This window comes from Amblyomma americanum, chromosome 7 (assembly GCF_052857255.1).
Source record: "Amblyomma americanum isolate KBUSLIRL-KWMA chromosome 7, ASM5285725v1, whole genome shotgun sequence".
Taxonomy (NCBI): domain Eukaryota; kingdom Metazoa; phylum Arthropoda; class Arachnida; order Ixodida; family Ixodidae; genus Amblyomma; species Amblyomma americanum.
The window spans coordinates 23,892,924-23,918,770 of NC_135503.1; the positions used below are offsets into that span (position 1 = coordinate 23,892,924).

General features: G+C 48.7%; 1 protein-coding gene across 2 annotated transcripts in view; it reads left to right on the forward strand.

Annotated features, from left to right (window-relative positions):
* LOC144098690 (metabotropic glutamate receptor-like) overlaps positions 1-25,497 on the forward strand; it is a 241,144-nt gene extending 215,647 nt beyond the window's left edge. Inside the window, exons 8-9 of one of the 2 annotated variants that reach the window (XM_077631506.1) lie at positions 16,662-16,895; positions 21,937-25,497. In XM_077631506.1, the coding sequence (XP_077487632.1) occupies positions 16,662-16,895; positions 21,937-21,957 (255 nt within the window). In that variant the 3' untranslated portion in view covers positions 21,958-25,497. The remainder of the gene's footprint in view (positions 1-16,661; positions 16,896-21,936) is intronic. The other variant, XM_077631505.1, reaches the window with a different exon arrangement.
* The last annotated feature ends 350 nt before the right edge of the window (positions 25,498-25,847 follow it).

The window sequence follows — 25,847 nt, forward strand, 5'->3', positions numbered from 1 at the left end:
CCATTTCGACTCGGCCGCTCCTACCGAAGTTCACACGGACGCCAGCGGTGTTGGCCTCGGCGCTGTCCTCGCCCAACGAAAACCTGGCTTTGACGAATACGTCGTTGCTTATGCTAGCCGCACACTCACACCAGCAGAACGCAACTACTCCGTAACTGAAAAAGAGTGTTTGGCGATTGTATGGGCCCTCGCGAAGTTTCGACCGTACATTTATGGGCGCCCTTTTGACGTTGTGACCGACCACCATGCGCTCTGTTGGCTTTGCAACCTGAAAGACCCCTCCGGCCGCCTCGCTAGGTGGGCCCTTCGCTTGCAAGAATATGATATCCGCGTCGTGTATCGCACCGGCCGCAAGCATCAAGACGCCGATGCACTGTCACGCTGCCCCCTTCCAGCCGAGATCGCCAGCCTTTCCACCTCCGACGCTTCTCTGCCCTTGCTTCGCCTCGGCGACATGCCTTCAGCGCAACGCATGGATCCCTGGATCGCTTCCCTTCTCGACTTTCTCGCCAACCCGACGGCTGCTTCACCGTCACGTGCGCTCCGCCGCCAAGCTGCCCATTTTGCGATCCGTGACACCCTACTTTATCGCCGTAACTACAACTCCGAAGGTCGCAAGTGGCTGCTCGTTATTCCACGTCACTTACGCTCGGAGATATGCGCATACTTCCATGCTGCCCCCCACAGCGGTCACGCGGGCGTTTTCAAGACCTACACCCGCATACGGCTGCGCTACTACTGGCGCGGAATGTACACCTTTATCATGAAGTACGTGCGCGCATGCATTCCCTGCCAACGTCGCAAGACACCTCCCCATCGTTCTGCTGCTGAGCTGCAGCCGTTACCATGCCCTCCACGCCCGTTCGACCGCGTTGGCATTGATTTATACGGTCCGCTTCCATACACTGCAGACGGCAACCGTTGGGCTATAGTAGCGGTGGATCACCTTACACGATATGCCGAAACTGCTGCCCTTCCGGCTGCCACAGCGACGGACGTCGCCTCCTTCATTTTGCACCGATTCATCCTTCGCCACGGTGCACCTCGTGAACTGCTCAGTGACCGAGGCCGCGTGTTCTTATCTGAGGTGGTGAAGGCGCTTCTCAAAGAGTGCAACACGATTCACCGAACTACCACCGCCTATCATCCGCAGACCAATGGCCTCACTGAGCGATTTAACCGCACACTCGGAGACATGCTCTCCAAGTACGTCGCTTCTGACCACACGAATTGGGATCTCGTCCTTCCGTACGTTACTTATGCGTACAATACCGCTACGCAGTCTACCACCGGATTCTCTCCTTTCTTCCTACTTTACGGCCGCCAACCCTCTGCTACTATCGACACTATCCTCCCTTACCGCCCTGATGAATCCGAATATCGGCCTGTTTCCGACGCCGCGCAACACGCCGAAGCCTGCCGCCAAATTGCCCGGTCACTCACCACTGACACCCAGCATCGCCAGCGCTCCCGCCTCGACCAAGACCAAACCCCACCGAACTACACTTCTGGTGCACTTGTGTGGCTCTGGATCCCTTCAGGAACTCCCGGTCTCTCCTCAAAATTTCTTGCGAAGTACCATGGTCCCTACCGTGTGCTGGAGCGCACCTCTCCGGTTAATTATATCGTGGAACCCCTCACGCCGTCTCCTGATCTCCGCCGCCGAGGACGGGAGACCGTTCATGTCCAGCGCCTCAAGCCCTACTACGACCCCGCCGTCTTGCCATCATCCTAAGTCGCCAGGATGGCTCCTCTTGTCCCCGGGGTGATTGTAAGGCTAAAGACGAAGGTGCGTCTGATGATTTGAAAAGACGAAGACGAGGTGACAGTGTTCTCGAGAGTTTTTGCCAGCGCTACGCTTGTGTGTCTTTCGCCGATCTGATCCCAGACTGCTGCCGTTGCCGTTCCCGTCGCCCCAGTACCTCGTAACAAACCCCCCGTTACATTTATTTAAGATACCTTACAGGCCCCATGGGGGCATTGTGTAAGGGGAGTTACAGAGTAAGCAGCCTTCTAAAGTGGTATACAAAAGATACACCTCAATACAGGGCTCATCAACATTACTACCGAGATAAAAACATGAAACAGGAACAACTGTAGTAATGAAAGGCCACAAAGGTACACTTAAGGAAATAACATGAATAAAACTTAACGGAAGGAATTAATACTAGAAAGTAAAATACACAAAGAATGAACATTATGAACATGTTCATCTGGTAATAAACATAAGCCAGCGCTGTTTTCTAGGGCTTAAAGCAACGTGCAGGAATCAAAAATTATAGAACCGCGTCCCATTCGTTTCGATTCTTTCTCCTTTTTTTTCGGCCGTGCCCCGCAAAGCACAAAGCCGGAAAAAATTTCCCTATTTTTCTTCGAGCCTCTGGCGTTAGCGAAAACGTTTCGGAATAACAAGCCCGAGCTTCGCTCAAGCAACAGCAGCAAGCCGCTCATTGTTCTTGCATCGCTTCGTTATCTTTCTTCCGGCGAGGCTGAAAAGCATGTAACTGCAAACGTCGGAAACTCCTGCGTCGCACCTGAACCGTTGTGCGCTCTTCAGTCCCGAAACTATGGGTTGAAAGGAAGCAGAACGCACTCCGCGCTGTGTTTACGCAACAAACTTCGCGCAGAACACCGAAGTTTCTTCTATCTCGACGGGGAGCCTCGCATTCAGCTGTCAGGCATCCACCGCCACTTTTACTTACCTGCTATGAATTCATCCGTTTTTTTTTTCTTTAGTAGCCTTATGTGAACGTGGCAGGAAGGGTAGAACTCGCGCATTGTGTTTCGTTTATTTTTGTGTGTATGATTTAGCGAGTTAAAACTTGCAGCTCTTGTTTTTTTTTCTTTAGTGTTTGAAGCAGAGCACTATGAGGCTTTCCCATTCCCCATGGATGCAGCTGCGAAGTAACTACGCGAGCAAATAAATAGTTATATACCCTGTCACAAGTGGTGCAAGGGTTTTAAATACATGAGTTAGCCCACTGGCGCCAAGACGCATCACGTCCGAGAATAACAAACGCCCCCCACAGCAGACTTCTTCAGCTGAGGTGACCTTCTCGCCTGCGCGTTAAATAAAAACGAAAGACGAAGCCTCGAGGCGCGTGGCGAAATAATAAAAGCCGGTACAAGTGAGAAGCATTGAATATGGAGAGTGAATTAAGCGAACTGATGATGAAGAGTGTTGTGCGCGCCAGTCACCGAAGAGTTTATACAAAGCGGCCGATTGCAGTGCCTGAATCAGTGAAATTAGCGCCCGCCGGAAAAAAAAATAACAAAATTGAGAAAGCTGTACCAAGGACGTTTTACAAATATCCCTTTCGTTTTTTTTTTCCTTTCTTCTCGCGCTTTGTTTTGTTTTTGTTTTTGTTTTTTGCCTCACTAACCTGAGACGTACACAGTGCCGGCGTAGCTCGGAAAAAGCGCGCCGACGCCCGTGGAACACGAAACGGGAAAACGGGTCAGGAACAACAGCGACGACAGGGCCGCGCGGCGCGGCGCTTTCTTGTTTGCTGAGAAACGCAGAGAAGGACAATGCAGGCAAAAAAACATGGGCGTGGGAGGCAAAAAAACATGGGCGAAAAAGGAACTAAAAGGGACGGTACAAAATGAGCGTTCTCTCTCTTCTTCCTTCAGTGCCTTCTCGGGTTGTTAGAAAAAAGGGCTTGGCGCGCAGGTCTGCGATGTACGCGAAGTATTGGATCTCATTTATCAGGGTGAGGCGCAATGTTTGCGAACCGTGTGCGCGTATGTATATGTACCTTTCTTTCGAGGTACATGATCTTCGCGTCGTGCGCCCTTCCCGGCTTTGTACTCACACTATTGTCACCCCCCCCCCCCCTACTTCAGCCCCTTTTTTTCCACTTCCACATTTAACGTCGAAAGCGTAAGTTCGAAACATGAAAAGAATTAAGTGGGTTTTGTGCGCTCCTGTTGCATTTCTTTCGAAAGACTGAAGAGATCCAAACACCCTCTCAGTGGTTCCACAATAAACATTTCTTTTTATAAGGACCCACTGCTAGACTTGTCGTACAGTGACCTAGCAGCTAGGCGGTCCTACCACTGTATAGGAGGTTACGGGTTGGATTCATTGCCGTTGCAGCTATAATTCAATAAGCCAAATGTGAAAACGTCGCATGCTAAGATTACACTGCACGTTAAAGAAGTCTGGGCGATATTTTTTCTTTGCTTTTGTTCGTTTCATTTTTCATGTTATATTAGATGACGAAGCTGACTCTGCTCTTGTGATTCGCATCGGCTGTGCGAATCTTTCGCAAAGATTTAACACACAGTTGAAATTACGTCTGTAATTACATATCACTTATGCAATGTGGGTAAGGAGCGCATCATTACTAGAAATTCAGGACAGCACCCAGCCAGGGCTGCTGCCAATCGCATTCTGTTCTGCTGCCACTCGGTCGTTTTCATTGTTTTCCTTTTACGTCACCAATGATGTCAGCGCGCTATTTTTGAATCTTTAAATCAATGCGCTACGTGGTGGGAGGCAAGATAGATAGATAAAGAGGAGGAGGGAAAGGCAGCGATGTTAACCAGAAATGGGTTCCGGTTGGCTACCCAAGTGGGAGCCAAGGGAACTTGAAGGGCTATTGCCGAATTCTTGGCAATGTCGACAGAGGCTATCAGCGACAGGTAGATGATACTACGTTCGAATGCCAGAAAATGCGCAATTAGACGTTTCAACGGGGCACAGCGACACGCTTTAAAAGCGTTTCAGGTAGAGTTTCTTTACTTGAACTGAGCGAACCCTGTTGTTTTTGTGTTATCGGTTTTGTTAAAAACGGGCATGCATTTGTAGCAATGACTTTGTCAAAAGTCCTCAAATGTGGTACAGATCCGTACCGCAGTCCTTTAGACGAATAAAACACCCGCAAAATAACACAGCATTGCTTCAAGATGTGTTGAGTGTCTCGACTGATGTAGTAGTAGTAGTTTTTATTTGGGACAAAAATTTACAAAATTTGTCTTGGTGAGTAGGCTAAAGGTGGTTTTTCGCCTGACAAGGTCACCCCACCTTTAACAGTAGTGGCAACTACTTACAGGATTTGGTTGAGAAACAGTGCTTGTAATACAGTACGTCTATACGTGTAATACAATAGAACCAAGTCACGACAGCGTAATTATAGGTACATTACATATTGAACATCTATGTGTGACATATTTGCGACAAAACACAAAACACAATAACGTGGAAAATAAAGGAAAAATGCGTGCTTATGCACAACACAAACCAAATAAATTAATCATATGAAAAGTAAAAGGGAATATACCCTTACATGCATCTGTAAAATTCGGGGTAATATTTGTCTTTAAATAAATCAATCAGATGGAAAGTAAATCGAAATATACCGTTAAATGCATTTTACAAATTCAGAGTATTGTTTGTCTTTGTACAAAATAAAATAGGATACATATCGCATAAGAAATTTCCATCTATACCGCCATAGTGTACGTATGTTGCAATGTGTTCTTGATTTGCGTTGTGAAGGATTTACCGACGTAAAGGTTGAAAAGTCGGAAATAAAAAAAAATTCCCCGCCAAAATTACTCTCCTCGAACTGTACACCAGCGCTCGTGAAAACACGCAGAACACCAAAAAAACTGCAATTAGCGAAAGATAAAAATGCGCTGAATGGTTTTTTTGGATAGTTCGGTAGTGAAAAGCACGCAAGAACATGGTGCATAGGTGCACTGTTGTCCGTATGCCGGCATTGAATCAAGTGGGACACATGTGTCCCACTGTCCTGCAAAGGGCTAATCAAGAACTAGACTTCCGTGCTCCTTTTCTTTCGCGTTCCTTTTGCGCTCCTTTGATTCAAGTTGTCTCTTGAGTCTGACAAGTCTCACACGCGTCTCGCAAGTTGTCACAAAGTCTCGGCAGCTGGCGCGCTCCGAAAGGACAGCGAATTGAGTCTGCCATATTTGTGAAATAGCGACTGCATTGAAAGCCAGGAGAAACACGTGCGAGACTTGGCGAACCGCTGCGAGTTTCTTGGGAAAGCACAATACGGCAATCAAGTGACTACCGCCTGTGTATGTACGCCAAAAAAAAACTTTCATCAAAACTCACCAGCTTCACCGATACTCGCAATCTTTGAAGCGCCCTCCATGTCGCGAAACTTGGCTTTCTTAAAGAACGCTGCATTTAATCCGCTCTCTAGGCTTTCAAAGAAAGTCGAGTTCGACGACAGTTGTTTTCGAAGACAAAGCGGGCTTGTTGCCAGGGTATTTGGCACTTCCGTCTCGACTTGAATGCCGAAGTTTGAACCGCGTGCATCCGTAAACAGGCGAAGCGCGCAGTTTGGTAAGCACGTTAAGCTTTCGCTTTCTTACTAAGCTTTAGCTACCACGTTTATTTGTCTTTCAGTCCCACTTGAGCTCTTCCCCCGCGGTAGAGTAAAATCTCGCGTAGTCATGCTTCCAATTTCTTCCTTCTTTTTTCCTGCTAACGATGTCGCAAAACCATTTCTTACCAGTGTTTAGTACGCGGCGCCGATTATGTATATAGATGTCGGTTGCCTAATAGTTTACACGAACGCAATGGCTGTGCTGCATGTGCTGAAAACTGGAGGACCATTTCAACGCGTTGAAGGTCCTCAAGACGAGTACAGTGAATTAGAACGCTTTCGGCTGCCGTGTATTTGTTCTGATCTTGCGCTCATATATTTAGTTCTAAAAAGCGCCTGCTTCACAATTCGCTTTCATGCAACCCTACATTTATAGTTTTGGTTTCGCGTCAATTAAGCCTCGTAGTACTCGAATTTTATTTGCCAGTTAAAAGAATCGCCTTTATACTCACAAGACGCCGTATTAAGAGCAACATTTGTAGACAGCACAGAAGCCTACGTGACTAGCACTGTATTTCGTATAAAAGCCGTTTTCCGAGTCGCTTTTCAGTCTGATACTCGGAACTTGCGATAGCACTTTACATGCGCTTGTTTTCTATTTCGCATCATCAACCGAAGCTCGCGAAGAGTTACCGGCGTTACGGTGAACTTTGCTACATTGCTTGAGAAACAACTAGGCATGCCCTGCACGTTACTTTACCCGTTACACGTTCGCATCTCAGCAAAGAGCGCTCATTGTCAAAGCGTGCTTTTGCCTGTACTTTCCAGAACGTAGGCAGAGCATTACGTGTTTCATTCGCCCCTCCTCCCTCCCTTTCCTCGTCTTGCTGCGGTTGGGATTCGAAATTCCTTCCTTCGCGCGCTGTCCTCGTGGAAAACCATTTAAGGGATCTGCATACCTTTCCATCGACGACGCTTACGATGCAAATATTCCGTTTTTTTCCCAAGCTTGGGTTGGGAATTTTTCGTCCTGAAGTATTTCACCGCCATCCGTTCTTTCTTTCTTTCTTTCTTTCTTTCTTTCTTTCTTTCTTTCTTTCTTTCTTTCTTTCTTTCTTTCTTTCTTTCTTTATTGTCTCGCTAATGTTTTTGTTTGTATTTTTATTTGTGTGGAGACGCTTGCTTCACTTTACTGTCTTCTTGTTCTCGTTTCTTTTATGGTTTTTTTTTCTGTCATGCTCTTCTCTGAACAAACCATCTTGCGACAACTAAGTAATTCGTTTTTGACGAGTGCGCCCCATCAGGCTGCCCTTCTTTCATTTCATGGCTCCGCTTAATGCTTTTCGTGTTTCTTTCTCTCTGAAACCGCGTCTCTACGCCGAGTCGAAATCACTACGCGTTAAGTATTCCCGTTTCACTGATCGGTTGTAAGCGATGTCATCGCAGAGGAAACATTTTTTTTTTGGGGGGGGGGGGGGGGGGGGGGTGGGGGGGGGGGGGGGGTTCTGACCTTTGATGTACTTGAATCTTGGCGTAAGTCAAGCACTTTCGATGCGATGCGTATGCAAAGTCAGTGAGCGCGTCTCGAGTTGCCTGCATTGGGGAGCAAACACGAGAACGATGACAGGGTACCCGGGAGCTATTGAGGGTCTCTCTTACCATAATGTTTTATTAATATTTTTGTTCACTAGCAGCAATTGGTGAACCACGCTAACATTTAAGAGGTTTCAGCGGAACAACGTTGGTTCAGTTATGCAATAATTAAGGCATTTGGCACTTAATCCTGCTAGGATATGAGCAAGAGGCTAGAAAAGCCGTTCCAAGTTGCTGCCCGCGAGCCTTGTGGCGTTGCGGACTTTACCTTATCATTCAAATATGAAAGCACTTTGTGGGTGTTCGATCGCGGCACTGTAGCGGGTTTCTCCGTGTGAGGAAACTTAACTTACTTTATCAGAGCTTGGTAGCGTTGACAGCAAGTCCATCAGACATTTCTGTGGCATATTTTTGTGTGGAATTTTAGTGAGAGACGCAGGATGGGGTGAGTGGTTGGGGGAGAAGGGAAGCGGATGATTTTGTGGGTAAGTGAGCCAGTGCACGATGCATAATTATTGCGGCGGCTTTACATTGCAGCGTCAGAAACAGCCAGAGCATTTGGGAGAGCTTCAGTGAAATGGCAATATACCGGGAGAACTGCAGTTCGCAATAAGCATTAACAACCGACATAAATTGATTGAACCCGAATAATTTTGAAGCGTATAAACCATGACATCATTCTTTCGCCGGAACAAAATGAAACAGCGCACGCTAAACGTTCTTACCCTCCGGTATTATAACCGACGCTGCCAGATAGTGAGCACCGGTAGGACACCGCCTCACGGGCCCGTACCGAAAGCAGAGTGTGCTGCTAACTCACAGAGAGTGCTAAAATACCGTGAGCAGGATCCTAGACATGTGGACTTGGAAGGAGCCATCTCATAAATCCAAATGTCAGAAAAATATCAAATCGTTTCTGCAAACTGATGCGCTCTAGAAGAATGGGTCTTTAAACTGGGGGCAGTTTTTTTTTCTCCTGACGCGCTAAGGGCTATGGACCCTTTTTGTGCACTCTCGCAAGTCATTTGGTTGATATGTCTTCTACAAATCTTCAAACGGTTTGCACTTATGGCTAGTGTACAAATGTGAGGGACAAGTCATGCTTCACCCGCGCTCCAAAGCATTCGTTGCTTTCATTCGAAGAAGCGCGGCTGGAGGAAATACTTCGCTCCATGGCCGAGTCATTGAAACAGTAGCAGGATACATCCCTGCCTCGCAGCGTCTCTCCATCAACTCCAGTACGCATCGCGAGGCTAGTAGCACACAGTACGAAGAACCCGAGTGATCGCCTATAGCTCTGGCGGAGTCTTGCATCCCGCGCTGCGCTTGGCCGCCGAGCTACGGAGGAACGAATCTTGACTGCAGCGTCCGCGAAACTATCTGTTTCGCTTCCCGCTTCCTCGATGATAGGTTGCCCGCTCCGTAAGTCCTGCCGATAAATGGCCGGCCAGGAATCACTCGGAGGAAGCCAGCAAGCAAGCTAGCTAGCGCAGCGCCATCGCCGACCACCTTCATTAAACTGTCTCCGCTGTACCCCCCCCCCCCCCCCCCCACCACCACCTATTGGGCGTCCCATGTAGGGAAGCGTCATCGTGCTTCGAGGGATTTCCAGAATGCTACCCCCTCCCGAGATGAAGGCTCGGTCAACCCACCTCGGCCGGACCTTGGTCTCGTCTTTTAGCTGGGCACTCGATCATGGAGAAAAATACCGCCACGCCACCCAACCGCCCAATGTCCGGGGTTGAGTCTGCCGCTGAGCTACGCCGTTCAGTTTCGGGGTCGCATTGGGTCTTCGCTGCCGGAGGTGGTTATTTATGATGAGATTAGTTCAAGCTAGGGCGTGTGTTCCGACTACGAAGGCTGCGTTCCTTGTGAGGAGGAGGTCAACCATAGGTCCTTGCGACCGACTTCTGGGTGACGTTCTAAGCCTCGCGGGCCCCCTACAATCAGTCGCAGTGAAATTGCGCTGTCCGGGTCCTATTGCCAAGATTATTGTGCGCTGGAAACTTAAATAAAAAAATCTTTCAGCGTTTAGGTTTTGTTTCTCTTCGTTCAGCGCGTCCTTACCGAGACTGTATAGATTTCCCTCTGTTGTATTGATGCGGACAAATAATCTCGGATAATTCTTGACCTCACGTAAAAACGCATCAGTAACGTTTGACGTTGTGTATCGCGCAGTATACGAGGCTCAATGTATCTCTCTCTCTCTCTCGCTTTTTTTTCTTGGCCACCACCGGCTTCTCTTAGTTTCCAGCTCAGATCTTGACGCAATACACGCGTCTTTCTTTTGCGCTCTAGATGTTGTGGTCGTACAAATGGAGCCCTCTTGCTGTTGCGAAAATAATAAGGATTTAAATCTGAAATTCGGTTGCAAATACGTGCATCTGCAGTACAGTGTGCTTCACAAGCTCGCTGCTTTTTTTTTCAGGCCCTAAACCACATATTCGATGGTAGAGACGCAGATGAAACACTGTTCTTCAAATAAACTTACCGATTTGTTTCCTATAGGACCTATTCACAAATCGCAAAACACCGAGCACAAACCTAGCTCGGTACATTGTTAAAGTCGATACTGTTCGAAAGAACGGAAACTTGGACTAGTTGTGCAGGAGTAGCGATTTTAAGGTTGTCAGCGCAAGAAACTGCAAAGACAAAGATGAAGACTGTGCTCTTGTTTTGCTATTCTTCTTTTTGTCTTCTTTTTCTTCTACAACGCTCGTCTTGAAGTAGTCTGCCTCGGTATGCCTGTACTTTTGGCGCTGATATCACTTCAAACCGATTCTTCTCTCGTTGCAAGGCCACAAGATAGCAGACACGTGGCATCATAACCAAAATAAAGGACGTAAAACACGCAGTTGCAGATTAGATAAATGTTCCTGCAAGTACCTGATCAGCTCCGGGCGTTTCTTTTTTTTTTTTACGGACAACTTGCACCGTATTCCTAAAACCACGTGTCGCCACTTGCTCCAATAAAAAAAAAATCTCAAAATCACAGATACGTGAAAGTACGCAGCAAACACGCAGCTAAACTTTCCTGATTGGAGGTCGTGCTTAGCAATAAAGAGCGCTTTTTAGCAATATCTTCTTTCTAATTACCTGTGAACCGAGCAAACAGTGCTGTATATAAACTCGAGCATCATTACGACCCGTTTATTATGGGATGGCACGCTCGAAACGCCTCCATACCTTTTCGGCTCTTCTTTATGCAAACATTACCGGGAATGCCTCTGTCCGGGAAACTGGTGGTGGTGCAAGCGTAGTGCAAGCTAGGCCTGCGCGCGAAACAAACCGTTCCCATCATTCAAGGCGATGAATTGCCCGCTGGGAGCTTGCAAGCTCCTGTTTCTGCGTCGTCGTACTCAGAGTGTACCAGCTTCGGAATAAATGCCCCTCCGCCCGGCCATCAAACAGAGCTGTGCGCTCGCATGCCTGCTTTCTTGCTGTGTCATTCTTCTTTTGTGCGGTGTTGGACGGTCGGTCGGTCATTATTTTGCGGGTAATCAGAGCCGCTTTCGCCATATTGGATGCTTTCCCCTTCATAACCCCGCTGTTTCATGCTGTATACCGTGTAAATGTTCTCTTGTGCATTTGGCTACTATGGTTAATTTATTTGTTCACACTGATCTGCTCGTAAGCTTCGAACTAGCTCAACGTTATTGCCAAGTGGCTTGGTTATCTATGGCCGGAGTTCGCCCTCTGGTAACCATGTGTGCAGCCTTAAGCTGTTCGTGCCTGTTTGTCACTATATAGTGTTGTAGACTGACGTCACAAGCGGGACAGAAAGGTATGACATCTGGTATGTGGGGTGGGACGTCCCAGCGCTGCACACGGGCTATGAGAGACGCCGTACTGGAGGGCTTCGTATTAATGTTGACCACACTGGGTTTTTTAAGAGCCACTAATATCGCTCAACACAAGGGCGTTTTCGTATTTCGCCTCCATAGAAACTTGGTCCGTCGCCCTTGAGTTCAGCAGCCGAATGTCATATTCGTTATGCCATCGGGGCGAGGTGTAAGGAACGGTCACGTTGAATTCATCGCCAGAATCAAACGCAGCGAAAAAGTCCCAGTAACAATGGCCGTAATCGCGTACGTTTCTGATCAGTACAAACGAGTAAATCTCTCTAAAATTGTCTTGTACCGCATTTAGAACGAACGTTTTCATCGAGCAACAAAACCACGTTGTAGCACATGCACAAGTGTTTGAAAGTCAGTGGTAGCACGGCCACTTGATAAAAAAAAAAGTGTTAGGGGTTTACTGTTGTTAAACCGAGCAGACGTGCGGAGGCAGGTGATCATTCTTCAATTGGAGGGACCACTTAAGCTCCGCCTTAAGGGAATGATGCGATAGCTTTTGTAAGTTATGAACGTCCATATATGCAGATTTGGTCATTCTCTACTCAACATTCATAGATCGAGGCGAGTCATCATACCACTACCGGCGCAGTGACGCAGCGGTTGAGCGATACGCCGCTGCACTGGCATGTGGCTGTTTCTTTTACAGCCACCGGTGGGAGTTGTAAGACCCAGGTTGCTCTTGCGATCAACCTCTCGCGACCGATCATTAACTGCCGCCTGCCCCTTGCCACCTTCCTCCCATTGGTTACAACTGGCGCGACGCCCCTCCGAACTTACCGAAGCTTACCCGAGTAACTGATATAAGCTCGGATTAGTTAGGTGGACAAGACAATACAAGAAGACAAGATTCTTTCTCTGGGTTAGTACGTCTGGAGTAGTGTTGTCACACACACAAAAAAAAGTAGAAGTGGCCGTGTTGGTGCTCTCCGCATCAAGATAGAGCGACCGTTTCTTCCAATACAGAGATTGTCTTATGCTCCCGGTTGTATCATCTCGCGATGAATGCCCGAAAAGGGCCGGCACCACGTTCCGGCAGTCACGCAACACGCGCATTTGCGACCCCAACCAAACCTCGCCCGCTAACTTTCGGGAGACGCCGCATCCAAAGCCCTTCGACAGCTGCCAACACGGCGAGCAATGGCCGGAGCATCGTTCTTTTTCAAAACGCCGCACATTTGCGCACGGTGGGCTGTGCTTTCTGAAGCGAGGCTGAAGAGCTTCGCACTACCCAAAATCAGCGCTCGATGTTCGCGTCGGCAGCTTTGAGAGAAGCGAGCGCTTTGTGCATCACGAGGCAGCCAGATTCGCAGCTGCCGCCGTTCAGCGGCGTCGCGTAGGCTTGCGTTTCTTTGTTTAGACGCGTCACATTGTGCCCGCGTCTCCAATCTTGCGAGCGCACACAGGGCGGATTCGTGCGCGCTGTTGACGTTGTTTCCATAATTAGATGCGAAACAAAAGCAGCCATAGCAGCAGCGCGCTTTTGTTGGCTTAGAGTGAGCGGCCGTCGCTCGCTTGAACGCGGAGCATTAATGGGCGCGTGTGGGTTGCTGTAAGAATGCGAGCGTTGTTTTGTGCAGACATGACAAGGAAGCTGCAGGGAGTGCCGGAAGCGGAAGTTTGTTAATTCGAGAAGTCTGGAGGCTTGCGGCCATACTCTGGTTCGATGGAGCTGTGAAGCACTATGAACAAGTCTGTCTGGCTGCTGGCTCTTTTTGAGGCATCTGCATTCTATTGAATATTCGAAGAGCGTAAGGAATTCAAACGGTAAGGCTGAATTGGCGATGCATTGATAAGGCATTGAATTGAAGCTAGTATTCAGTTTCTGCTCCACAGAGTATGCTTGGTGGTCGTGTTTGATCGAGGCACGGCCGTCAGCCAATCGTAGAATCGGCAAGGACTTGTAGAATCAGGCTGCCTGTTAGAGACGCCGGCACAAGTTTTTGCGGGACTGTATATCTTAAAGACGCTGCGCAGTGTATACGTCTGCCAAATAAAATAAAAGCTGTACAGACTGCTATAACAGCCGCTCAAGATCAGTCCGAGGAAGCCTTAGTTTTAGTTACCAAAAATAAACGTAAATATGGGTCGTTATTTTTTAATCTTCTAACCCTGCGGCCTGTTTCAACGCCCGTCAATGTTTTACTTCTTCCGGGTGAAAACTTAGACCGAAGTAGCCCCTAAGCCCTTAATAAAATGGGTGGTTGAGTTACTCTGAGGAATGGCGCTATGTCGGCACTCGCCAGAGGTCGCTCGTGCAGTCTTCCGCTGAATCTATGTGCCGTACATAGGTGCTCTACGAATTAACTCACTATGCACTGATGGGTCGTTTCGTTTTGCATGAAAAAAAATGTATATGTTTTGGAAGAAGGTCTGGTCTGGTCTGGTCTGGTCTGGTCTGGTCTGGTCTGGTCTGGTCTGGTCTGGTCTGGTCTGGTCTCTGGTCTCTGGTCTCTGGACTGGTCTGGTATGATCTGGCCTGGCCTGGTCTGGTCTGGTTTTGTTTGGTTTGGTTTATGGTGTTTAACGTCCCAAAGCGACGCAGGCTATGAGGGACGCGGTAGTGAAGGGCTCCGCACAATTTCGACCACTTCCAGCCGCATTTCGCCTCGGTCCAAATGCGACTGCCGCGGCCGGGATCGAAGGAAAGCGGGAGGGGGGAGTGGCTCTTTGCTTCCGGTGAATTCGAAGCCGCAAAGGCATGCATGCAAGCAACTATTTCATACGTTCGTGCAATCGACATCAGCAAGTGTGTGGCATTGCTCGATCTGGAACAACAAATGAAACAAATGAGCAGCACACACTTTCTCCCGCTTTCGCTACGGCGATTGCTAGCTGTGGCTGCTCGCCCATCTCTGATTGCTTTCTTTTTCCTCGCGTATAACCGGGTTTACCGGCTAAGCCTCGCAATTCGCAATTTTCCTGAAGCGCCGAAACGCCCTCGGGAGCCGTTCGGCGGACAGCGTGATTAGGCATCGTGCTTGGAGTAGCGATGCAGTCCCCTGGAGACCTGTGGTTGCGGGCTATCGCGAGTGACGTCACGGCCTGCGATTCAGCCCTTCCCGTGTGCGCGATGATATCCAATCGCTCGTTGCCACGTTCCGACAGCTTACAGCTCACTCCCGTTGCGGTTGTTTCGTGTGAGACGGGTGTAATCGCCGGCGGCCGGCATAATGGTCGGCTGGCCTCAGAGCGGAGACGGGAAGTTTGTGTGGGGTTCGCCAGTTTGTTTACTTTATTGGTCCCGAGAGACTGGTCAGCCTGTTACGTTCTCCTGACTTGTTGAGAGAGGGGCGCACTGGTCTTTCTGATGCAGCTAAGCTTGTGAATGTAGCATTACTCTTTCGCATTCTTTTGAAATGAAGAATAGCAGATATAGACCTCTTAAAGCGGGAAAAAGTGTCTTTTGTTTTTGTTTTTGCACTCAAATAAAAATTCTGCGCTCCTTTTCGAATGAAACAAAAGGGTCAAATGTAAACCCGAAACCGAATGGTACACATTGCCATTGCCATTATTTGAGCGAGAAAAAAGTGTGTGAAATAGTATTGTGACCGATAACAAAAAAATTCAGATGAAAGTTGATTGCTGGAGCTCGGATTACTAATTACGTCACGTGTGGTTACTATCACTTTTCTTTTTCACGGGATAAAATCTCAAAAGAATTTGCGTGATGCTGAGGTATAGCTTGCTCTGGTAAATGTGTGTACAATAAAGCTGCCGTTGCGAAAATGACCAGAAATTAAGACATTAGCCGCAAAGTTCTTTCTTTGTTTTACAGATAGCGTTCTGGGTAACGACGAAATCACTTCATGCATTCATAGTGTCATCGCCATGGATGAAAATGAATGCGTGCTCCTGTGTTTCTGTAACGCGCCCCGCCGCGGTGGCTCAGTGGTTAGGGCGCTCGACTACTGATCTGGTATTCCCGGGCTCGATCCCGACCGCGGCGGCTGCGTTTTTATGGAGGAAAAACGCTAAGGCGCCCGTGTGCTGTGCGATGTCAGTGCACGTTAAAGATCCCCAGGTGGTCGAAATTATTCCGGAGCCCTCCACTACGGCACCTCTCTCTTCCTTTCTTCTTTGACTCCCTCCTTTATCCCTTCGCTTACGGCGCGGTTCAGGTGTCCAACGATATATGAGACAGATACTGCGCCATTTCCTTTCCACCAAAAACCAATTATTATTATTATTATTATTCTGTAACGCATATATTCAGGAGAGGTAAAAAATTGCAGACCTTCGGCATCTGTCAACAGCTCTAAATGTTCAATTTTATCCACCCCACCACAGCCGTGGCCTAGTAGGTGGAGCATCCGCCTCGCGTGCGGAAGGTGCGGGGTTCGATTCCCAGGGCCTCCGGGTACCCACCGGTAATACAGTGTGCACAATCTTTCCCCTGGCTTGCATGGTTCCCGGCTTATTTAAGGTGAAATGCATGAGAAATGGGTCTTTGACCCCGCCTTGAGTAGACGAAACTTGCTTGTACCATGGCGCTCTCTGGCCACAGATGTCTTTGCGCCATAAAAAAATTATCATCAGGATTTTAACCATCTTGAATGTGAAGTCAGTCGTGCAGATGTTGTCATATTTGCGGTTAGCGATTCTCAGATGCGGCATCCACGTCACAAATCCCATCCCGTGGAGTCATTTAAAAGGTTTCCACGTAACTTCTGTGCCATCGGAGTCCCTCTAATACACATGATACTGACGGGACCAAAGCGTTCACTTCGAACAAAGCAGAAGTTTGAATTAAGCGAGTTCGAGCTAGCGATATGCCACTGCATTTAATCCTTTTGCTGAGGCTCACGACAGAGCCTCAGGTCAGCCCCATTCATACCACGTGAAAAGCAAGCTGTTTGCTGTGCGCCATCTTTAACCCCATTTTCTATTTCTTTTTCTACAACCTGCGCAGATCCAGATCACTACGCTGTGCGTGTCCATCTCGCTGAGCGCATACGTGGCACTGTTCTGCCTGTTCTCACCCAAGATCTACATCATCCTCTGCCACCCAGACAAGAACGTGCGCAAGCTGACCATGAACAGCGCCACCTACAAGAAGGCGCCGACCAGCAGCACGTGCGGCACCTCCGTCAACCACGGCACCTGCGGCACCGGTGAGTGCGCCGACCCAAGCTGCAGCTCGACGGTAAACACCCTATACGCCTGCTCTCCCTCTCCGAAGCGTCGTCACTGCGGTGCCCTCCACAACCTCCCATCTGTCTTGTCTTGCCTGTCCTGACCTTTATAATGCATTGGCTTACATTTTCGCGTGTCATGTGGTCTAGTCAGACCTTGACAGTTTTGACCTGGACAAAGGCACGTAGGAGAGCCTCGCTGTGCTGACCAACGTTCCGACAAGTGAAGTTGTCTCCGTCTGGACCCAGATGACGACAAACCCTCTGTGCGCGACGTTGGTCAGTGGACTCAGCCTTCCCACCTTCCTCTTGTTTGTGCTCTCAGGAATTATGCTTTTCCCACCCTCTATTTACCGCTAATCGGGTCTTGTTTTGTTTTGTCTGCCAGTATCTTGCCTGTTCTTGTTTTGTGCTGTATTTTCTCGCGTCATCCCGCTTAATCGGTTCTTGTCCGGTTTTGTTCCTCTTTCTCTGGTAAGTCCTGTCTTGTATTATCTGGCCTTGTATTGTATCGTCTGCTCTCGCGTTGTCTGCTCAAATTAAGTTTGCCTTTCTCAGGTCTTGTCTAATCTTATTTTCATTTTCTGATCTGTCTCATCTTCTGCTGTCCAGTCTTGTCCTCGTTCGCTCGCTAATCTCCAGTGTCACTTGTTGGTGGTCGTCAGTTTCGCAAGTGTTGTGTGCCACTAACCACTTGCTCTTCTTAGAGGGTGTGCTTATGTGGATGCTGGAAACCTGCGTAGCCAGAGAGGCGTATTGCGTGTTCTGTGTACTGTTCACTTAGATTATGATTTTTAGAGCGAAGGCTCTACTTCACGACCAAAGCTGCAGAAGCCGAGCCATCGCGGAAGCCTTGACCTTGAATAGATAAATACTTCCGTGACAGGGATTCGAATCCTCGGCGGCGCGAACAGAACAGCTTAGCTGGCCACTTCACGAGAGCACTCTGCTGTCGCCGCAGCCAATCACGCCTCGTGTTAAACTGCAACACACTCTCGTGCTATGGTGCCTAGAATATACTATATTCTGGGCACTATACTCGTGCTGTGCATTGCGCATCGTCGTCTCCATCAGTTTCCATCTGCGGCGCGAATACATCAGATCAGCTTAACCTCGATCAGAGATTAACCTCAGCCTAATATCGTCGCCAGACGCGCCGACGACTCAGCAAAGCAAAACCATGAGCCAATCAGGATAAGCACATGCTTTCCCACGTCTCCTCCGTTTGACTACGTTAAAACCCTACCTTTTAATTTGACCAACTATTCTTGCCCTCAGTTAACCTTCCTAGACCCCGCGGTCGTGACTCTTCTTTGACTATTTTCAATAAGCCCATTCAGAAAGCCAGTGAGCAAATAGGTTAATAAACAAGGCGAAATGCTGCCGGGGAAAAACCTTTAAAGCATTGCTTAGCTGCGATGCAGGCTCGTAGTCGTACAATGCTCCTTGCCCCCCTTCAGTAACCGGATAATGATGTCACTGACTCACGCCGCGCAGCGTAGCAACCTCTCGACCTCACTCTACACCCATGAATACTAAAGGCGAGGCATTTACACCAGCGACTTGTATTTCTTTCCAACCCGTTCTCATTTTACGCGGCGGGTCCTGCAGATCGCTGCGCCACCGCGCGGAAAAAAAGAAAGCTTGGGACTGAATACTACACTGCATAAACGCAGTGCTGGAAAGGAGGGATCTGGGTGGTGCCCGCGTGGAACTCCGTCGAGCTGGACTGGCTTGGAGGCTCCCCCTGTTTTGCTGATTGAAAAAGCCGGCGGCACGCATAACAATTGACCGCAGCGGCGTCATCCGATGCATAATCGACCCGCCGCACCGGGGGCTAGCCGAGCGCGCGTGTCGCGAGTACGTTGCGGTCGCCACCGCGGCTTTGTTGTCGTATACAGACACACACAGTGAATGTGACGCGCGGTCGAGGGAGACCGGGACGCGGACGCTGTCGCGGGTGGCGCGCGAGGCAGTATATTAGGGAAGGGCTTCCTCTATGCCTCCTTTGACGGCCGCTCCATCGCTTACGTAAATTGATCGCCCTCTGCAGTGGATGAGCAGGCACGCTGCTGCTACTGCCCGCTGCATATGCAGTCGCCGCAAGCCGGACGCGCATAAAGGACACACGATGCTGCGCGCCGTCTGGTGGCTCTGAAGGTCAACCCTAACAAGAACGCAACGCCGCTGGACTCTGTGTGAATGTTTCCCCGTTATCGGAGGGCGTGTGGAGGAAGATGCATGAATAGGAGGCACAGCGTCTGGGTAAAGAGAGACAGCTGCGCACCAATACGTTCATTTAAATTGTTCGTGCATATTGCTCATGCTCTTACTCAAGGATTTGACGTGTTTTAGGTGGTGGTCTGACCTTTCACGAAAAAGTAAAATCGAATAAATTTTAGCTATCAATTTGAACGAGAAATGATTGCGACGTTACACATTAAGGGACGCGATTTGGTACGCACTGAACAGGAAGATAACACGAAAATTAAGGTGCTATTAAGCCCGACAGGGATCATAGACTGTCAGCACAATAATGTATTTACATGTGATGACGTAAATTAGGCTTTAACGTTTGAAGCGTGCTGCATTCTAATGAGCTCTCCTTGCTGTTTTTGTGTATATTCGTAAAACAATGTGTGCACGCTTCCAGGCGTACAGAATTTATAAGGACTCGTATTAAGAAATACGAGTTCGCCGTGGTTGTGGTAGCAGTGGCGATAACGGTCGGGCGAGATTATCCTGACACTCTAAATGTCGGCAGGCCTGCTCCGCCTGTGTCTCACAGTCTTAGCGCCGCATATTTCCAGAAAAGAAGTGTCCTTTAAAACTGTTCTCGATGTCACAGCAGCCACAGCAGCGCGCGACTAAAACAAACAATAAAGAGAAAGCACAGGTCAAGCTGCAAATGAAGCCGGTCAACAAGCGTTTAATGTAAGAGAGAGAGAGAGAGAGAGCTCTTCATTCACCATTCACCGCTCTCGAATCACCCCGGTCGTTTTGGCTGGCGCGTTTCTATCAGAGCTCCGTTTCTATTATGGTCCGCCAAAGTAGTGTTTCTGTTATCGTTCTCAGAGCTCGTGAGAGAGGGGGAGGCAGGGAAACGAAATAAAGATCACGAAGGACTGATAGAACAAGAAGCGAAGAATAAGACCTTAGATTGCAGCTTCCCGTGGGTGTCTATTCGCCCCCTTCCCCTCTTCCGCTGCCCTCCTCCTCCTCCCCCCTCCCACCAGGCTCACTCTGTTGACACTTCCGGGGTCCGGGGCGTAATTGATTCTTCGCTTTCCTGGCGGCAGCGGCGGCGGTAGAGGCGACCTTTTCCGGAAATACTTTTCTCCTATTGCACCAACGATTGCGGCGGCTTAACCTTTCCTATACACTTTGGTTTTTTCTGCTGTTTCCCCCGCCTCCTCTGCTCCATTGATTTAACTTTGTTTGGATGACGGGGGCATAATTCGCCTTCCCTCATATTTTTATTTTTTGCGTCCTCATGGTATATTTAACGACGCTCCAACTGTGCCTCCTCCTCCTCTGTATCTCTGTTTATTTTTTATTTTTGCTCAGTTGAAAGGGATGTGTCGGTGGGCTTTGTCGCCTTTTCAATATAGACGTTCTCCACACGTGCGGCTTCCTTCAGACACTGAAGGCCCTTTCTGGATGTGACGCCGATCCACTGCAGCCGCGTGTATTGCGTTGCAGCATTTATAGTTCCTCGGTTCAGAGCCATTCCTGAAATGTGTTGCGTAGTTCTAGAACGTCGCCAATGTGCCCACACACGCACACACACTCTGGAGAGAGAGAGAGATCTGCGGGCCAGTTGCTGCGGGTGTCGCTGGCGCATGGTCGCCTAAACTAGAAACGTGCTTCCACTAGCAAGCAGCGCCGTAGTCGAAAGCGGTAAACAAGACAGCGCACGAAGTCTTTGATGCCGCTCAGTGAAAGGAAGATGTCACTAGGTAGCCGAAGTTTACAAGTTAAAGAAACCTGCGCCTCCATTCGCTTGCTGCCACAGACGCACCGACACCATTTTATAAATGGGCAATGCGGGAAAGCCTACTCAACCAGCTTTGAAATGCGTGTTCTTGATTTTGGATATTTCAAACCACATTGCTGATTAAGAAATTATGAAAACTAAGTTCACCTGCAATGCCGTGAACTCGGCCCTCAATTTCTCAAAATAATCTTGCCCCTAAAATAAAAAATGTTTACGTAAATTTACTTAACTATTCGTTTATTCATAGAGCTCTATCAGATACATAATTTCTTCATGCTGCTGAATTCGCCTGCACGAACCACCTTGTCGTAATTCTCTTGGCTTTCCAAAGAAAAATCTGAATTGAATAATTTTGAACACCGGGTACTTTGTTTACACAACGAGACACAAGGAGAGCAGTTGCCGATATGATCAATGTACGGCTAATCCAGCTTGCCCGCGACACCGCTACTACTGCTACCAGCTGGACTACTTGCATCATTTGAACACGAGGAGACTTGGTACCAGCGCTAACATACGAGGGCTGAACGCTAGTTCGGTCGCCGCAGCTGGCAAACGACAAGGTTAGCCTAATTGGTTGGAGAGACGTTGAAGAGGCTTTGCCCTGCAGTGAGCGCAGTCAGGCTGATCATTATGATGAACGCTGATTAGGCATCACAGTGAGATGATGTCCAGCATTCTTGGTGTCTGTCTTCTTTTCGGGCTTTGTTAGCGCTGCCACCAAATCTCATCGTGACTTTAATGTGCTCGAGCTTATATGGCCAGTGATGTGATGAACTAACATTTCTTCCTGTGTTTCTTGGTTTTTCTCTTTATCCCACTTTCCCGTTCTCCTCCGCTCCATTTTTCCTACCCTGTGGCATCCTTGGCTGTGCTGTACCCTGTTTGCCACGCGTCCTCCGGGTACTCTGCGTCCTCCATCCTGGTCCTCCGGTCATCTGGGTTCTCCGGTCATCCGGGTCCTCCGGTCATCTGGGTCCTCCCGTCTTCCTGGTCCTCTGGGTTCTGTGGATATTCTGGGTGCTGTGTTGTTCGCGGCTGTTTCGCGAGCGCAGGCAGTTCGGGCGAGCAGCTGAAGCTGAGCCTCGCGCAGCGACCGGCCAAGGGCGCCGTGGACGGCGGTGGCGTCGAAGACAGCCTCGCCTCCCTCTGAGGCTGGACCCGCTGCCACGAGGTGCAAGAGGCCCTCCTCTTCGAGAACCAGGGGCCGCAGCCCCCCACCAACCGCCACCCCGACGTTCGCGCCCGCCACCAGAAGGCGGGGCGGCGGCGACGGCCACTGCGGCGGCGGCGGTGGCTGCGCCGCCGCCGGCTCGGGTTCACCACCACAACCACCCTCCGCACGTTGCCACCCGACCCGCCGCCGCTGGCAGCGCCAGACAGCCGCGGCGGCGGGAGAGACAAAGTCGACACCGCTCCCCCTGGTGCCGGGAAACCTTCTTCAAGCCCAAATCAAGATAGAGAGTTATTTATGAGAATAATCTACAGCTGCTAATACTACTACTTCTGCCGCTGCCGCTCATGCTGCTGCCGCTGCTACCAACTACAACTGTATTCTATTCTACACGCCATCATCAAACGTCTTCCGAGTGCTGTGTGAGAGAGCGAGGTGTTAGATACCGCGTAGGAAAACAAAGCACGCGATATAGACAAACTAAGGACCAGGGCCTGGCAGTCGGCTGTCCAGAGCCGTTACCGCGCGCGCGCCCCGGTCTGCACGCGTGATGCAGCTAAGCGGCCGCTGTTGAGTGCGCCCTTCCGACACGACGACGTGGACGCTACTGATGTTGCTGCCGCTGCTGCTGCTGCTGACGGTTGTGAACTCGGCTTGGAGGATCCGTGAAGACATATACTTCGCTCAGGCGGTGTACATACGTGTAGCGTGCTCGATCCGCAGGGACGGCTGCGTCGGTGGTGCTCCTTGGGACCTCCTTGGGACCTTCTTGGGACCTCCCTGGGACCTCGGCCAGCCAGGCCTGATTTCAGTGACGATGTGCTTCGGCGCGTCGTCACTTCCGGTTCCGCTGGTGGAGCGGCGATGCCACGCCCCCGTCGTTGTATGCGCAGCTTGTAGCGGCCGCGTGTGCCCACAGCACCTTCCATCTAATCTCTTCGCAAACATGCAAGCCCGATAGCAGTTTGGTATTCCGGCTCCCTCTGGTGGGAGCACTTTCCTTTTCCCCTTTTTTATGCAAGAAGGAACAAAGTGAGAACAAAAAAATGAAATGGAACGAGAAGCCCGTGTCAGGCTGACCGGATGGGCGCCTAATTTCGGCTGCTATCTATGCCCTAGCTTCGCCAGCCGTAAAGTCCCGGGGGTCTTCTTTGAGGCCTGTGTAACTTAAGCGTATGCTCTTCTGATTGATGACTACACGCAGCGCGATCAGGTGCATTGAAGTGCTATCGATTAGGCGTGTTGGTTCGTGGGCGGATTTAAAGAGAACTGAAGGAAAACACACAGGAACAGCGAAGACAGATGCAGGCGCAGCACCTGGTGTTGAACGCATGCATGTATTCTTCATCCATGTGTGTTTCTCTGATGTTTTTTCAAAACTGGCGCATTCGGCCGCGTGCGCAGTGACAGAGTAATCTATCTTTTCATCCCGGGAAGGCCTGCGCGCTCTAAATAACTGAAAATCAAGCCAGGATGTCCGCAGCCTTTGAGCTCTCCGCTCATTCAAAGGCAGAAGGAAGGAAAAAAATTAATCCCGCTGGCGCAATGCTCAGCACGCTCCCATTAAATTCAATGCGCATTGCTTCGAACGAAACCGATTGTTTGAAAAATTCGGTCACGATAAGAAGGGACAGCGCCCGTTTTCAAACGTACATTTTCCAGCAACGATGTCAGCTCGTTCTAAGATGTTTGCCCTATAATCAAGATCCGGTCGCGTTTTCGTCGGGTGTGTAACAATGGCGCTAAAGGGGAAAAATAGCAAGCCCTCGATTTATAACGCGCTCCTTTTCCGAATCCGTGTATGCAGTGAAACAGAATGAAAAGGGACAACACCCTGTAACTGTCGGGTCCAAGGACATCAAAGTACGATTGGTGTGAGAAGCAACTTACGCACGACAGCGTGCACATTTCTTGACCAAATGGCCCCTCATCTATGAAGGTCGAGGAACAGCGGAGTCACTGCATGTCATTTGAAAATTTTCCGATATATGCGACTCTAATTGAGTCATGGCCGTGAAGCCGCCAAGATTTATAGGGCGTAAAATTCTTTTCGCGAACAAAAGAACAAGGGTAGGCATGCAGTTTTCATCTAAATATTTCGCAGAGACGTTTCCTCATACACACTGCAGTCTCTGAAAGAACGAAAAATACAACATTTTGTAGAAATATTTTCAACTGCCTGCCCACTCAGAATTCTTGTTTTCAACTGCGAATAGCAAAGTCAGCGGCATTAATTCCCTTTAAACATGCAAACAAGAGGCATGATCTCTTTTTGAATAACGGGCGACCACCTCAATGAATGGTAACTATACAGGGTGTGAGCTAGTCAAGAGAAGCCACAAGTCAAGTTTCCCTAAGCCAACTAATTTTCTTAAGAAACGTGTATTTTTTTTTTATTCGCGGTTATCAGTGCATTATTTTGTCCTATGCAGGATATCAGTATCGACATCATGATCCTATCAACGCATGTCATCAGACAAGGTGGCTGTCAAACGAATTTCCGCGCTTACCATTAAGTCATCAATCCAAGCTTTCCTTTACTGGACCTTTTGTTGCTGTTGTCAAAATATTTATGAATAACTCACCGTAATATCTACGAAAACAAGCGGATGTGTCCTTAGGTAACCTGATCCTGCTCGTCACAATCCTATCTTGAGTTAGTAGCATTGATAAAATACTCGCTGATCATCAACATCAAGAAACACTTAGAACGTCTAGTGAACTCTTCCTATGCACTCTTGTTTTGTTTTAAAGCCACCTTTTTCTTTAGTGTACAAATTTTCACTTAGATCTCACGAACAATCCTGCCAGCGAATGGTTAACGGATAAATTACTCTGCTTTGTTCGCCCCTGCCCGTATCTGTGTGTCCTGAGTGTTCTTAGACGGTGCAATTCTTAGGTTTTCAAAATTCTCCCTGGTCAGGGATGTCTAGGAGTGTGCGGTGGGGAATGCTACTTGTCTTGCATGTTCCTTCTCATGGTTAAACTCGTCGTTGAATAGAGGAACAATTTTTTTTTAGAACGCTTTGTAAATTCGGCCTCTCAAACCAGGCAGAACGGCAACACTAAATCCGTGAAGCGTGCACTAATCTCGGAATAATTTAGGGCTGATTAAATATCCAAAGGTATCTAGTTTGTTGCCGTAAGGCAGAATCGTCTCTTGAATGCGTGCAATATATGCATTACGACTGCAAAAAAAGGAGGAAAATGCCTGCAGTAGTGACTAGTTCCAAGATCTTCGTTTAAAAAATGCACTTAGAGCGACCTTATGCAGTGGGAACATCACAACACTACAACAACTCTGATTTTCTTTATTACATAACCGGTCGACAGTTTTCTTAGTCGGGAAATGCGAGCCGATACGACAACTTTTTTCTTTCTACGGAATTATCTTTCAGGTTAAATATAGTTACGCTAGTAATTTCCCGCTGATAAACATCACAAATTAAAAAAAAGAAGCGTTCTTCTATGCTTTCCTCGGTTCAATGACTGTTCAATTTATTTGTATATCTGCAAGGCTCTTGCGACTTTTGCGGTATCGAGGACACCACAGAGCAAGCAGATCAAAAATTTACTGACCGGTCGTAGCTATCCCAAATGTGTATATTTACCGCCACAATCGAACCATTAATTGGCGTTAAGTGTGTGACACAAATAATTTGTAAGTAGCTGTCGTTTTGTATTTTATTTCCTCTTTACCATAAATAAGCTCAGTCATGGCGCCACAGCACAAGGCGTGCGGATGGACGGTGGTCCAGTGGAGATTTAACTTCGATCGGTCGATCTTTATCG